General features: G+C 45.0%; 1 protein-coding gene across 1 annotated transcript in view; it reads left to right on the top strand.

The window, feature by feature from the left end:
• Window positions 1-15,064: 15,064 nt before the first annotated feature.
• LOC126291511 (protein Flattop homolog) overlaps window positions 15,065-16,499 on the top strand; it is a 181,092-nt gene continuing 179,657 nt past the window's right edge. Inside the window, exon 1 of the mRNA XM_049985016.1 lies at window positions 15,065-15,110. Within this exon, the coding sequence (XP_049840973.1) occupies window positions 15,084-15,110 (27 nt within the window). The 5' untranslated portion in view covers window positions 15,065-15,083. The remainder of the gene's footprint in view (window positions 15,111-16,499) is intronic.

Genomic DNA, 16,499 nt, shown 5'->3' with positions numbered 1-16,499 from the left:
TCCTCCGGGCTCAGCCACGTCCTCCACCTTCCATCAGCTGTAATGTCTGTGGCCGCCTGTTCCACGCTAGGATTGGATTGCTAAGCCATCAACGACACCTCCACGCCTGAACCGTGAAAAAGGAAATCTCAGGAGAGAAATGAAAACTCGGATACGAGTATCAGCCGACGACTCCCTGCACCTGGCTGGCGCTCACAGGACGCAACGCTCCTTCGGCCCTGGGCTGCACAGTTAGTCCTCAGCCTCACAAGCAAATTCACTTCTCAATACCAGGCCTAGGCGAACGAATACCTCAAGCACGGTACAACACACGTCAAGAAAGAAAGCCGGACGAGGAATTGGAAGGAAACTAATTGTTGTCGCAGTCTGACAACGGCGAAAGGTTCAGGCGTGACGTTGACCGCTCTGATCGTAGGAAACCAGCTATAACGGGGGAAGTGTCAAATACCAAGTAATTTTAATCAGACTATGGCTGCAGGTTGTTTCCAATGGCATCAAAAATTTGGTTTTCAATATTCCATATAATTTTTGACCGAATTGAAAAACTAAAATTCTGTCACAATCTACTTATTAAATGGCACACTGAAGCGCCAAATTTTGGAAATTTGTAGGAAGTTCTAAGGAGACAAAACTGCTAGGTCGTCAAAAAATAGTTCAAATGACTCTAAGCACTATGGGACTTCAACATCTGAGGTCATCGGTCCCCTAGACTTACTACTTAAACCTAAGTAATCTAAGGACATCAGACCCATCCATGCCCGACGCACGATTCGAACCTGCGACCGTAGCAGTTGCAGCAGCGCGGTTCCGAAGAGCCTAGAACTGCTCGGCCACTGCGGCGGGCCTCTTCGGTCTTCGATCCCTAAGCTTACGCACTACTTAATCTAACTTAAACTAACATACGGTAAGGATAACGCGCACACACACCCTTGCTCGAGGGAGCAGCGCGAACCGTGCCAAGCTCCAAAGAAATTGGTATAGGCATGTTTTATTCAAATACAAGGCCATGTAAACAGGCAGAATACGGCGCTGCGGTCGACAACGCCTATATAAGACAACAAGTGGCTGGCTGAGTTGTCAGATCGATTACTGCTGCTACAAACACAGTTCCTCGAGATTTGAGTTTGACTGTGGTGTTATAGTTATCGCACGAGAGTTGGGACACAGCATATCCGAGGTAGCGATGAAATGCGGATTTTCCCGTACGGCCATTTCACGAGTGTATCGTGAATAACAGGAATCTGGTAAAACGTCAAATCTCCGACATCGCTGCGGCTGGAATAAGATCCTGCAAGAATGGGTCCAACGACAACAGAACAGAATCATTCAGCGTGACACAAGTGCAACCCTTCCCTGATTGCTGCATATTTCAATGCCGAACCATCAACAAGTGTCAGCGTGCGAACCGTTCAACGAAACGTCATCGATATGGGACTCGTGTACCCTTGATGACTGCACGACACAAAGCTTTACGCTACGACTGGGTCCGTCAACACAGACATTGTACCGTTGATGACGAAACATGTTGCCTGGTCGGACGATTCTCGTTTCAAACTGAATCGAACTGAAGAAAGTGTACGGGTATGGAGACAACCTAATGAATCCATGGACCGTTCATCTCAGCAGGGGACTGTTCAAGCTGGTGGAGGCTGTGCAATGGCGTGGGTGCGTGTGCAGTTGGAGTGATATGGGACCGCTGATACGTCCAGATACGACTCTGGCAGGTGACACGTTCCTAAGCATCCTCTCTAATCTCATGGGTCCATTCATGGCCATTGTGCATTCCGACGGACTTGGGCGCTTCCAGCAGGACAAAGCGACATCTCACATGGCCAGAATTGCTACAGAGTGACTCCAGGAACGCTCTTCTTAGTTTAAACACTTCCGCCGGCCACCAAATTCCTCAGACATAGACCTTATTAAGCATATCTAGGATGCCTTGCAACGTGCTGTTGAGGAGAGATCTCCACCCCGTCGTACTCTTACGGATTTATGGACAACCCTGCAGGATTCATGGTGTCAGTTCCCTCCAATACTACTCCAGACATTAGTCGAGTCCATGCGACGTCGTGTTACGGCACTTCTGCGTGCTCCCGTTAACCCTACACGATATTAGGCAGGTATACAAGTTTCTTTGGCTCTTCATGATGCACTCTTATGTTAAAGTTTTAAAACAATACTTATTAAAGTCACAAGTTATATGTTACGATGTAGAGGAAGTCATAGCGCGCAACTTACCCAGTCTATATGTATCCAATATTTGAGCGGCCTTCGCAAAACTTTATACACAATTTCAATTCTTTTCGTAACTTTATTTCGCTGACACGCCCCAAAAAATAATTCAAGGAGTATAGTTTATCCTTTGCTATTTCTTCGCTGTTCATTCAGCTAAACTTTAGCACCAGGATTGGCGTTCTTACTTTGTCACTACAATACTCGCAATACATTTCGCTGACAGTATCTGTACGTATCACTGAATTTATGCACAAAATTAAACCATTGTACGAGGGTCACTCCAAAAGAAATGCACACTATTTTTTTAAAATTCATCTTTTATTCTACATGTCTGAAAGTTTTAGTTTTTAGATAGATCCTTTAGGGATAATATTTTCATTTCTCCACAATTTCCACCCCTCTCAACTGCCTCAAGCCATCTTGGAAACAGCGCCTGTATACCCGCACGGTAAAATTCTGGACCAACCTGTTGGAGCCATTGTTTGGCAGTGTGCACAAGGTAGTCATCATCTTCAGACCTTGTTCCACGTAGAGAGTCTTTCAGTTTCCCAAAGAGATGATAGTCACGTGGAGCTATGTCACGACTGTAAGGCGGGTATTTCAGTGTTGTAAATCCGAGTTTTGTGATCGATTTCATGGTTTTTTGGCTGACATGTGGCCGTGCATTGTCGCTCAACAGCAAAACATCTTGCTTTCGCCGATGTGGTCGAACACGACTCAGTCGAGCTTGAAATGTCATCAGTGTCGTCACATATGCATCAGAATTTACGGTGGTTCCACTTGCCATGATGTCCACAAGCAAGAGTCCTTCGGAATCGAAAAACACCGTAGCCATAACTTTTCCAGCAGAAAGTGTGGTTTTGAATTTTTGTCTTGGGTAAATTTGCATGATGTCACTCCATTGATTGCCTCTTCGTCTCTGGTGAAAAATGATGGATCCATGTTTCATCACCTGTCACAATTCTTCCCAGAAATTAATCTCCACCATTCTCGTACTGTTCCAAAAGTTCGCTGCATACTGTTTTTCCTTGTTTCTTTGTGAGCCACTGTCAATATCCTGAGAACCCACCTGGCACAAACCTTTTTTAACGCCAACACTTTCAGTATTCTGCAAACACTTCCTACCACTATCCCAATGTAGCGTGACAATTCGTTCACTGTGAGGCGTCTGCCAGCAGTCACCAATTCGTTAACTCTCTGCACACTGTCTGGCGTGTGTGCAGTACGAGGCTTGCCGCTGCGAAGACAATCCTCAATATCGCCGTGCCCGCTTTCATCACGTAACCTGTTTGCCCACTGACTAACTGTACTGCGATCAACAGCAGCATCTCCATACACCTTTTTCAACCTCTTGTGGATGCTTCCCACTGTCTCGTTTTCACAGCACAAGAATTTTATGACAGGACGTTGCTTCTGACGAACGTGAAATGCAGCAGCCATCTTGAAGACATGCTGTGACAGCGCCGCTTACGGGAACAGATTGAACTACGTTTGAAAACAGGGAAGTATCTGCACACTGTAAAACTTTCACCCATGCAGAATTAAAACTGTATTTTTACAAAAATAGTGTGCATTTCTTTTGGAGTGACCCTCGTGTGACACATAGTTCAGTAGATACACTGTCCAGTCACATTAACGTCACCACCCCTCTAAAGCCACAATAACCACCTTCCGCAGCGCATACCGCTAAGAGATGTGCAGGAAGAGAGTCAGTGAGGTTCTGGAAGGTATCAGCAGCTATGTGGAGCTATGCCGACTCCAGTGACGTCGCGGCTGCACTGGGTTTCTCGGTTGAGGATTCATGGCGTTTACAGCCACATCGAGGAGGTTCCACGGATTCTCGATTGGCTTTAATTCCACGGATTATGGTGGCCACAGGAGTACGCTATCCCATCCTGGGGCTTTTTTAGCCCCATGTGTACACTACAACCTGGGCGGCACGATGCATTGTCCTGCTGGTAAATGACATCGTACCAAGGAACAACAACAAAGAACAAAGATCCGTACCTAAAGACTGGAAAATTGCTCATATCACACCAGTACCCAAAAAAGGAAGTAGGAGTGATCCGCTGAACTACAGGCCTATATAACTAACGTCGATTTGCAGTAGGGTTTTGGCAGATTTACTGTATTTGAACATTATAAAGTACCTCAAAGAGAACAATTTATTGACACATTGTCAGCACGGATTCAGAAAATATCGTTCTTGGGAAAAACAACTAGCTCTTAAACTCATGAAGTAATTAGTTCTATCGAAAGGGGATGTCTAATTGATTCCATATTTTTAGATTTCGACACCATTCCTCACAAGCGTCTTTTAACCAAACTGTGTGCCTACGGAGTATCGCTTCAGTTGTGCGACTGGATTCGTGGTTTCCTGTCGGAAAGTTCACAGTTCCTAGTAATAGACGGAAAGTCATCGAGTATAACAGAAGTAATATCCGGCGCTTTCCAAGGAAGTATTGTAGGGCCTCTATTGTTCGTGATCTATATGAACGACATAGGGGACAATCTGAGTAGCCGTCTTAGATTGTTTGCAGATGATGCTGTCGTTTACCGTCTTGTAAAGTCATCAGATGATCAAAACCACTTGCAAAATGATTTAGATACGATATCTGTACGCTGCGAAAAGTGGCAATTGACCCTGAATAAGGAAAAGTGTGAAGTTATTCACATGGGTACTAAAAGAAATCAGCTAAATTTCGATTACGCGATAAGACATACAAATCTGAAGGCTGTAAATTCAACTAAATACTTAGTGATAACCTTTACAAATAACCTTAATAGGAACGATCACTTAGATAATGTTGTGTGTAGAGCAAACCAAAGACTGCGATTCATTGGCAGAACTCTTAGAAGGTGCAACAGGTCTACCAAAGAGACTGCTTACACCACGCTTGTCTGTCCTATTCTGGAGTATTGCTGCGCGATGTGGGATCCGCATCAGGTGGAACTGACGGATGACATCGAAAAAGTACAAAGAAGGGCAGCTCGTTTTGTATTATCGCGAAATCGTGTCACAGACATAATAAGTGAATTGCAGTGGCAAACATTAAAAGAAAGGGGTTTTTCGTTGCGACGGGATCTTCTCATGAAATTTTAATCACCAGTTTTCTTCTCCGATTGTGAAAACATTCTGTTGGCACCCACCTGCATAGGGAGAAATAATGATTACGATAAAATAAGAGAAATCGGGGCTCGCACAGAAAAATTTAATTGCTCGTTTCTCCCGCGTGCCGTTCGAGATTGGAACGGTAGGGAGACAGCTTGAAGGTGATTCACTGAACCCTCTGCCAGGCACTTTATTTTGAATACCAGAGTAATCACGTAGATGTAGAAACTGCATGTAGGGGTGGACATGGTCTCCAAGGATAAATGCATACTTATATGGATAAACTGTGCCTTCCAAAATGACGAGATCTCCCAGGAAATGGCACGAAAACATTCCGCTGACCATAACGCCCCTTCCTTGTTCGCTTTGAAACGTTTCACGCCAATGGCCGTATGTTCGATGGAGCATAAAACATGTTCATCTGAAAAGGCTGCCTCTCACCACTCAGTGGACGACCACTCGTGGTACTGGGTGCAAATTCTTGTATTCGTCGCCGACAGACAGCAATCAGCGTGGTTTGTGAGAATCAAGCACATGATGCGGAGGTCCAAATGCGGCAACTTCCGCTGAACAGTCGTTGTGGAGACACAGTCCGTAGTCTCTTGTTTCATCTGGGCGGTTTACCAACCGAGCGGGTTCGAAAAATGCGTCTGCCCTTTGCCCGAAAGCCAACGTGTAACATTCTGCGTGGTGAAACTTGCTGGCAGATTAAAACTGTGTGCAAAGGTCCCGAGTTCGAGTCTCGGTCGGGCACACAGTTTTAATGTGCCAGGAAGTTTCATATCAGCGCACACTCCGCTGCAGAGTGAAAATCTCATTCTGGATTCTGCGTGATGTCTGTTGTTCTGTATCGTGTCTCCCTACCACTTTCTCGCAACGACGCTCTGAGCGTTTTTTTTTTTTTTTTTTTTTTTTTAGGGAATTGACTAGTTTGAACCTGGGACCTGTTGCTGGTAAGGAGACGCCAGACCACACATGACATGTAGAATTCAGAAGAGTTCAGTGAGACTAGCGATGATATAACCAAATACTTAGTGATTTCAGCGTCAGTTCCACTGCACTCCCTGTAAAAGCATCTAAATACTAACTAAATTTAGTGGAAGGGGTTCAAGGCTTTCCTATTTTTAGTTAGCTGGTAAAATAACGTCGAAAAAGCAGTTAAGTTTATCATTGGAAATTTTATTCTACTCACAAAACGTTGTTTATAAATTGCACTATTGATAAAAGGAAGTGTTTTACTACAGGATGGTAAGAACCAACTGCGTTCAACAAAAATGTGACCGAATATTCCCTGAATGGGTTTCCAAGTTCTACAATGGATCGAAGGATGACCTATGCCATGTTGTTGTCTTCAGTCCTGAGACTGGTTTGATGCAGATCTCCATGCGACTCTATCCTGTGCAAGCTGCTTCATCTCCCAGTACCTACTGCAACCTACATCCTTCTGAATCTGCTTAGTGTACTCATCTCTCGGTCTCCCTCTACGATTTTTACCCTCCACGCTGCCCTCCAATGCTAAATTTGTGATCCCTTGATGCCTCAAAACATGTCCTACTAACCAATCCCTCCTTCTGGTCAAGTTGTGCCACAAACTCCTCTTCTCCCCAATCCTATTCAATACTTCGTCATTAGTTATGTGATCTACCCATCTAATCTTCAGCATTATTCTGTAGCACCACATTTCGAAAGCTTCTATTCTCTTCTTGCCCAAACTATTTATCGTCCATGTTTCACTTCCATACATGGCTACACTCCATACAAATACTTTCAGAAACGACTTCCTGACACTTAAATCAAAACTCGATGGTAACAAATTTCTCTTCTTCAGAAACGCTTTCCTTGCCATTGCCAGTCTACATTTTATATCCTCTCTACTTCGACCATCATCAGTTATTTTGCTCCTCAAATAGCAAAACTCCTTTACTACTTTAAGTGTCTCATTTCCTAATGTAATTCCCTCAGCGTCACCCTACTTAATTCGACTACATTCCATTATCCCCGTTTTTCTTTTGTTGATGTTCATGTTATATCCTCCTTTCAAGACACTATCCATTCCGTTCAACTGCTCTTCCAAGTCCTTTGCTGTCTCTGACAGGATTACAATGTCATCGGCAAACCTTAAAGTTTTTATTTCTTCTCCATGCATTTTAATACCTACTCCGAATTTTTCTTTTGTTTCCTTTACAGCTTGCTCAATATAAAGATTGAATAATATCGGGGAGAGACTACAACCCTGTCTCACTCCTTTCCCAACCACTGCTTCCCTTTCATGTCCCTCGACTTTTATAACTGCCATCTGGTTTCTGTACAAATATTAAATAGCCTTTCGCTCCCTGTATTTTACCCCTGCCACCTTTAGAATTTGAAAGAGAGCATTCCCATCAACATTGTCAAAAGCTTTCTCTATGTCTACAAATGCTAGAAACGTAGGTTTGCCTTTTCTTAATCTTTCTTCTAAGATAAGTCGTAAGGTCAGTATTGCCTCACGTGTTCCAGTCATATCACATCTATAATCTAAGTTTAAATTAAGTTTCACAAGAGAGAAAACTATCAAAATGGTTTACAGTGACCCTCAATTATCTTTAATAACTTATCTAACTTGTCGTAAATTACAGTGGCTGATGTGGCTTCTCAATAACTATATAACAGAAAAATCATCGCGTTTCAGATTTTTACTTCAAGTGGCAATTGTGAAGACCATGAGCTTTAATTGACGATCGACATTAGTATTACGCAAAAAGGGGGTGTAACAGATGAGACTTCTGAGTGAAGCTTTATGCGCTGTTTTGCGGCATCGCCTGTGTTCATTACCTTGTCGGTGTTCGTCAGGGGGCGGCGGCTGGCGCAGCTCCATCCAGCTCGCCATCTCAGGAGCAACACTTTCCTAACTTCTCCTTCCTACCATTTACCGAAGTTGGTTTAAAAAAACTATCTGGCTGTGTTTTCATCTGACCAATCAGGGTCTCAATGTAAACCTTAAGCTCCGCCTACAAAAATTCTGTCTATCCAATGAGAAATGTTATACTTTTCGTGGTGGGGCAATGTTTTGAAAGTTTGCAACGTAACAGAGACGCGAAAAAGTCTCACGCTAAAACTTTCAGCTGTTGTGGTCCTTTTAGTGTTATCGTAAGATCTATACTGTTCTTCTGGAGGGCTCTAGCTTTTAACATGGCCTGGGGGGTGGTCCTAGCGGTTAGCTATCTAGTGGGTGTCCGCCCCTTATAGTAGGGCCTTCTAGCTTAACACGGTTCTGCTCTCGGTTTCTGTTCTCGTTTCTCCCCTCGGAACTGCGTCTGCCTCACGGTAGGAAGGTATGACATGCATTTAGGCATTCTTGTGTTAGTCTGTGGTATTCCATTTGCTCACGCGTTACTCGTACTACTTTGGTTAATTTAATGTCACGATTTATTCGGACCTATGTGACATACTACTGGATTTGCTTATCATGTCAGGGTTTTCATGGAAGGTGTTGGATTTGCCTGACACCTTACAAATGATCACGCCCTTTTGGATGAAAAATCGCTCGGTTTCCACATTACGACAACGACACTTCACTATTTCTTCGCTCCCCCCCCCCCCCTCTCCCAACATTTATACACCCACTGTTATCTCTGCCACCGGCCGTCCGTTAGTGGTTATTCCACGTTGATGTCGAACGTAGGCGGTACATCTACATGATTACTCTGCAATTAACGCTTCAGTACCTGGCAGAGGGTTCATGGAACCATTTTCATACTACACTCCTGGAAATGGAAAAAAGAACACATTGACACCGTTGTGTCAGACCCACCATACTTGCTCCGGACACTGTGAGAGGGCTGTACAAGCAATGATCACACGCACGGCACAGCGGACACACCAGGAACCGCGGTGTTGGCCGTTGAATGGCGCTAGCTGCGCAGCATTTGTGCACCGCCGCCGTCAGTGTCAGCCACTTTGCCGTGGCATACGGAGCTCCATCGCAGTCTTTAACACTGGTAGCGTGCCGCGACAGCGTGGACGTGAACCGTATGTGCAGTTGACGGACTTTGAGCGAGGGCGTATAGTGGTCATGCGGGAGGCCGCGTGGACGTACCGCCGAATTGCTCAACACGTGGGGCGTGAGGTCTCCACAGTACATCGATGTTGTCGCCAGTGGTCGGCGGAAAGTGCACGTGCCCGTCGACCTGGGACCGGACCGCAGCGACGCACGGATGGACGCCAAGGCCGTAGGATCCTACGCAGTGCCGTAGGAAACCGCACCGCCACTTCCCAGCAAATTAGGGACACTGTTGCTCCTGGGGTATCGGCGAGGACCATTCGCAACCGTCTCCATGAAGCTGGGCTACGATCCCGCACACCGTTAGGCCGTCTTCCGCTCACGCCCCAACATCGTGCAGCCCGCCTCCAGTGGTGTCGCGACAGGCGTGAATGGAGGGACGAATGGAGACGTGTCGTCTTCAGCGATGAGAGTCGCTTCTGCCTTGGTGCCAATGATGGTCGTGTGCGTGTTTGGCGCCGTGCAGGTGAGCGCCACAATCAGGACTGCATACGACCGAGGCACACAGGGCCAACACCCGGCATCATGGTGTGGGGAGCGATCTCCTACACTGGCCGTACACCTCTGGTGATCGTCGAGGGGACACTGAATAGTGCACGGTACATCCAAACCGTCATCGAACCCATCGTTCTACCATTCCTAGACCGGCAAGGGAACTTGCTGTTTTAACAGGACAATGCACGTCCGCATGTATCCCGCACCGCCCAACGTGCTCTAGAAGGTGTAAGTCAACTACCCTGGCCAGCAAGATGAGAGTCGCTTCTGCCTTGGTGCCAATGATGGTCGTATGCGTGTTTGGCGCCGTGCAGGTGAGCGCCACAATCAGGACTGCATACGACCGAGGCACACAGGGCCAACAACCGGCATCATGGGGTGGGGAGCGATCTCCTACACTGGCCGTACACCTCTGGTGATCGTCGAGGGGACACTGAATAGTGCACGGTACATCCAAACCGTCATCGAACCCATTGATCTACCATTCCTAGACCGGCAAGGGAACTTGCTGTTCCAACAGGACAATGCACGTCCGCATGTATCCCGTGCCACCCAACGTGCTCTAGAAGGTGTAAGTCAACTACCCTGGCCTGCAAGATCTCCGGATCTGTCCCCCATTGAGCATGTTTGGGACTGGATGAAGCGTCGTCTCACGCGGTCTGCACGTCCAGCACGAACACTAGTCCAACTGAGGCGCCAGGTGGAAATGGCATGGCAAGCCGTTCCACAGGACTACATGCAGCATCTCTACGATCGTCTTCATGGGAGAATAGCAGCCTGCATTGCTGCGAAAGGTGGATATACACTGTACTATTGCCGACATTGTGCATGCTCTGTTGCCTGTGTCTATGTGCCTGTGGTTCTGTCAGTGTGATCATGTGATGTATCTGACCCCAGGAATGTGTCAATAAAGTTTCCCCTTTCTGGGACAATGAATTCGCGGTGTTCTTATTTCAATTTCCAGGAGTGTATTTTCTCTACTAGAGGTGGGCAAATTCGTTCATCCTTGGGAACTAGTTCACTAGTGATCGCTCTTTTTTGGGAACCGTTCATTTTTACTCGTTCACCGTTCATTTGTAATTGGCATACGGTTCTTATGGAAAACTGAAAATTAGTAGCATAGGTGACCGAAGATGGAAGGCGCCAAGAGTAGGCACTGGCCTCCCCCCTGGAGTACAGAGTTGTTATTCATAACAGAATTCTCACACACTTGTAATTTTCGTGATTCTGCAAAACATATCGTTTAGCCAACTGTAGCGTTACGTGGCTGATCGCAGTGAAATAATATAAGGTGGCGCACGAAAAACCGGCGCCGTGTACAGACTGCTCGCCAAGTACGCACCATTTGTTGACCGCTACGTTCAGAATAGATAAACATGTAATAATTGGGCAGTGAAGAAATAACAAATAAGGTCATGCAAACAACTTCGAAACAATAGATGACGATTGGTAGGCGACAATGAGCAGTGTAGTACTCGGGTCCGATTTTTCGTGCGCCACCCTGTACCACTTAAATAATATTGTAGAAGTTACCATATTCTCTGTACAAAATGTGACAGCAGATACTCGATTATGGAACGCGGACTTCATTCGGTTGTAAGTAGGTCTGCCTTCCATAACAAAGAACATGCTCTTTTACTTTGGATAAAAAAGAGACGGAAATGGCCACTCGTGTGTGCTGTGCAGACGTCCTTTGTATGTGTAATAAAAAAATCTTGCATTTATACAAGTATTTCTTCTGCTATTTATCGAAATAGTGAAGTAAGCTGATATGCCGTTTTGTTACCTAAAAAGATGTATGTATTACATACCACGTAATTTACGTAATTATAAAATACATTTCAATTACCGGTCATGGACGGTGAATAGAATACGGAAAGAACCAGAAGTTCAGAGATCAAAAAAGGTGTGAAACAGATCCGGAATGGGCGTGCGCAGCCAACGAAACCAGCAACTCTATACTGAACTACGAGGAATCGGCAGTGGAACTGCGATGGGTGGCCACGCGAAGGAGGACGAATTCGGACGAACGAGACCGAGACGCACGGGAACGGGACCGATACAGGAACGAGACCGGCCGACGTGCCGTTGCGGGAAAGAGACCGACCGTTTCCTGTTCCCGGATACTATAAGCAGAAAGCCGCGACCGAAGTGAACCATGAAAGATTGTTCCTTAGAATTCGTTCATCGCTCGTTCCTTTCGACTTGGTGAGGCGTTCCTTTGGACCCGTTAGTGCACGAACGACCCATCTCTATTCTCTACCACTTCACTCTCGGATGGCGCGTGGAAAAAAAGGAACACTTTAAATCTTTCCGTTCGAGCTCTGACTTCTGTTATTTTATTACGATGATCGTTTTTCCTTACGTATGTGGGTGTCAACAAAATATTTTCGCATTCGGAAGAGAAAGTTGGTGATTGAAATTTAGTAAATAGATCTCGCCGCAAAGAAAACCGCCTTTGTTTCAGTGACTGCCATCCCAACTCGGGTATCAACTCGCTTATCATATCAGTGACATTCTCACTCCTATTGCGCGACAGCACAACGAGCTGCCCTTCTTTGCACTTTTTCGATTTCCTCCGTCAATCCTACCTAGTAAGGATCCCATACGGCGCACCAATATTCCAGCAGAGGATGGACAAGTGTAATGTAGGCTGTCTCTTTAGTGGGTTTGTCGCATCTTCTAAGTGTTCCGCCAACAAAGTGCAGTCTTTGTTTCGCCTTTCCCACAATTTTATCTGTGTGGTCTTTCCAATTTAAGTTGCTCGTAGTTGTAATTCCTACGTATTTAGTCGAATTGACAGCCCTTAGATTTGTGAGATTTATCGTATACACAAAATTTATCGGATTTCTTTTAGTATTCATGTGGATTACCTCGTACTTTCCTTTGTTTAGTGCCAATTGCCGCTTTTCGCACCATACAGAAGTTCTCTCTAGATCATTTTGTAATTGGAATTAATCGTCTGACGATTTTACTAGACGTTAGATTACAGCGTCATCTGCACACAATCTACGGTGGCTGCTCAAATTATAACCTAGATCATTTACGTAAATCAGGAACAGCAAAGGGCCTATGACACTTCCTTGCGCAACGACGGATATAACTTCTGTTCTACACGATGATTTACCGTTTATCACTACGAACTGTGACCTCTCTGAGAGGAAATCAAGAATCCAGTCACACAACTGAGACGACACTCCATATGCACGCAATTTGGTGAATAGTCGCTTGTGAGGGGCAGTATCAAAAGCCTTCTGGAAATCTGGGAATATGGAATCGATCTCAGATCCCTTGAGGACAGCACTCATTACTTCATGGGAATAAAGAGATAGCTGTGTTGCACAAGAACGATATTTTCTGAATCCGTATTGGTTATGTTTCAGTTGTAGAATTTTGGAACACGTATTATGTTCGAGTATAATGACTTTTCTGCAGACTAGAAATCTACTCTGTAGGAATCAGCATGGGTTTCGAAAAAGACGGTCGTGTGAAACCCAGCTCGCGCTATTCGTCCACGAGACTCAGAGGGCCATAGACACGGGTTCACAGGTAGATGCCGCTTTTCTTGACTTCCGCAAGGCGTTCGATACAGTTCCCCACAGTCGTTTAATGAACAAAGTAAGAGCATATGGACTATCAGACCAATTGTATGATTGGATTGAAGAGTTCCTTGATTACAGAACGCAGCATGTCATTTTCAATGGAGAGAGGTGATTTAAGGTGTGCCGCAGGGGAGTGTCGTAGGACCGTTGCTATTCACAATATATATAAATGACCTTGTGGATGACATCGGAAGTTCACTGAGGCTTTTTGCGCGTGATGCTGTAGTATATCGAGAGGTTGTAAGAATGGAATATTGTACTGAAATGCAGGAAGATATGTAACGAATTGACGCATGGTGCAGGGAATGGCAATTGAATCTCAATGTAGACAAGTGTAATGTGCTTCGAATACTTAGAAAGAAAATCCTTTATCATTTAGCTGCAATGTCGCAGGTCAGCAAATGGAAGCAGTTAATTCCATAAATTATTTGGCAGTAGGCATTAGGAGTGATTTAAAATGGAATGAGCATATGAAGTTGATCGTCGGTAAAGCTGATGCCACACTGAGACTAACTGCAAGTCCGAAAACAAAGGAAGTATGTTCAGTACACTTGTTCGCCGACTGCTTGAATACTGCTCACCAGTATGGGATCCGTACCAGATAGGGCTGATAGAAAAGATGGAGAAGATCCAACGGAGAGCAGCGCGTTTCATTACAGGATCATTTAGTAATCGCGCAAGTGTTACGGAGATGATAGATAAACTCCAGTGGAAGACTCTGCAGGAGAGACGCTCAGTAGCTCGGTACGGGTTTTTGTTGAAGTTTCGAGAACATACCTTCACCGAAGAGTCAAATGGTTCAAATGGCTCTGAGCACTATGGGACTCAACTGCTGTGGTCATCAGTCCCCTAGAACTGTTTGTTAGTGGGCGAACGGCCGCCCTATTTAGCTTTAGGATGAAAGTGGCGGTGGCACTAGCTTTGCTTTATTTTTAGGTTAGATAGGTTTTTGGGGGTAGTATGGATGATAGGGGCCAATGCCTGAAGTGGAAGAGGTAATTTTCTTTCTTTATATATATATACATAGAAATAATAAAAAAGAAAAACACAAAAAACTAAAATAAAAAAGATGAAAAAATAAATTCAAAAAGTTGGTAGCCTGCGAAAGGCAAAGGTCCCGAGTTCGAGTCTCGGTCCGGCACACAGTTTTAATCTGCCAGGAAGTTTCAAATATTTGATTGTTTTACAGATTTGTTAAAGTGTCAGACCGTTGCAGCTGTTTTATACATGAGATTTCGACTATCCAAAGAACTGGAAGTGGGATTACTGGTTTTCTTTATACGGTGTTCTCTTGGTGCTAAATCAAAACTTTACGAAGTTGTAAAAGCACTGGATCAGCGTATTTACCTTCGGTAAGAACAGTGCCTCACATGAAATCGCGAAATGGCAGCCCTGTGTTTCGGAACTTGCCGCCGGAGTTTCGCCGTCGATGTCCCTAGAAACAAGGCCGAGCCGCTGATGTAGTTACAGGGTGCTGCCACCTGCGGCGCGCCGATCGCGCGTGTGGACAGGGGTTGGATCGGTCGCCATGGCGACGTGTTGACTCCCATCCCGTGGACATCTCGTCCGCCCGGAGCGACAGAGACTGGCGGCGGGTACCATGGCCATGAATTACCGCGCCGGACAGGTCAGTGCAAACCGCTAACCCTCTGCGGCTATTACTATTCCAACCACTACTACCATATGGGACTAGATAACATATACAAATAGGTACACAGTGTGTTTAATAATGATGTTCAAATCTGACAACCAGTCGGCAGCGATTGGTGGCAGTTAGTGCAAGCGTATCAGACCATCTGTGAATGCATGGAGGAGGGAGTTCTCCTCTATATGAATACATCTACGTCTGCATCGTTGTCCTGAAAACCACTGTGTTGTAGGGATGGGAAAAACCGATATCGGTGTTTTAGGTCTGAAGGGCCGCTATTTTACGATACAATGTTTGGTAATTTCCAAGAATGATTGCCTATCGAAGTGGAAGGGCCCAGCCGGTACATATCGAACGTGCGATTGTAAATCGATCATGCGACTCTGCTGACAGTGTTATGATCAATTATTTATGATCGTCATTTTTATCTGTTTCCCGTCGTTCCCATAGTTGCTCTAAGTGACATACCTCTGCGAACTAATGCCAAAAAGGGAATTGTTCCCGTAGCGTACACATCACATGGACTTTCACATGACGACAACACCGACGACGAGTAAGGTAAGTCATCTCCCCTGTAATTACAAGTATTTTATAAAGGTATGCTTTTGTCATTGCTGCAGTGATCACCGTAAACATACTCATAAAGCTCACCGCCAGAGTCGCGTGATCGATTTGGGATCGCACGTTAGATATGTATCGTTTGGGCCAAGCCACTTCGATAGGCAATCATTCTTGGAAATTACCCAATGTTTAGTCTCTGTTATAACACGTGCTTTTTATTTTTTACTGTTAACCGAGTGAAAAAGCGAAATATCAATTAGCGATAGCAGGAATGCTAAAATTTATCGTTTTTAAACAAACCTTTTTTAAAAAAGGAGTAATTTTTATTTGTACTCTATGCACTAGTTTGAAATATCGCGTTATTTTAGAAGATGGGAAAAGCGATCAATGCTGTTTTAATATCAATGCCGACAAAAAGGACCAACAAACACATTGCGTAAGAATTGGCACAGCATTGTTGAGGCAATAATGTCCGTGTTGCCGTATGTTGTGGTTAGAAGTACGCTCGTATGAACAGTGTGTAAGACTTTCCCCCACCTAGTCTATACGGTATTTTCTTACTTTCGTCGTCGGACATCCGTTGTGCTGCAGAATGACATCAATCTCAGTTTGGAAATATTTTTACGAAGTGACATAACAATGAAATATAGTGCTTCATTTGATTTAAGAGACTTGTCTGTCATTTCCATGACAGGAATGAATGTGCGGGTGCGTTATCGTGATGAATGAGCCGTGAGTTGTCTCGTCACATTTCAGGCCGTTTCCATCTCTCATTTCCCCGCAGGGTTCGCAACACGTCCCGATAGT

The sequence above is a fragment of the Schistocerca gregaria genome, chromosome 9 (assembly GCF_023897955.1).
Source record: "Schistocerca gregaria isolate iqSchGreg1 chromosome 9, iqSchGreg1.2, whole genome shotgun sequence".
Taxonomy (NCBI): Eukaryota; Metazoa; Arthropoda; class Insecta; order Orthoptera; family Acrididae; genus Schistocerca; species Schistocerca gregaria.
This window is presented reverse-complemented; position numbering and strand designations above follow the sequence as displayed.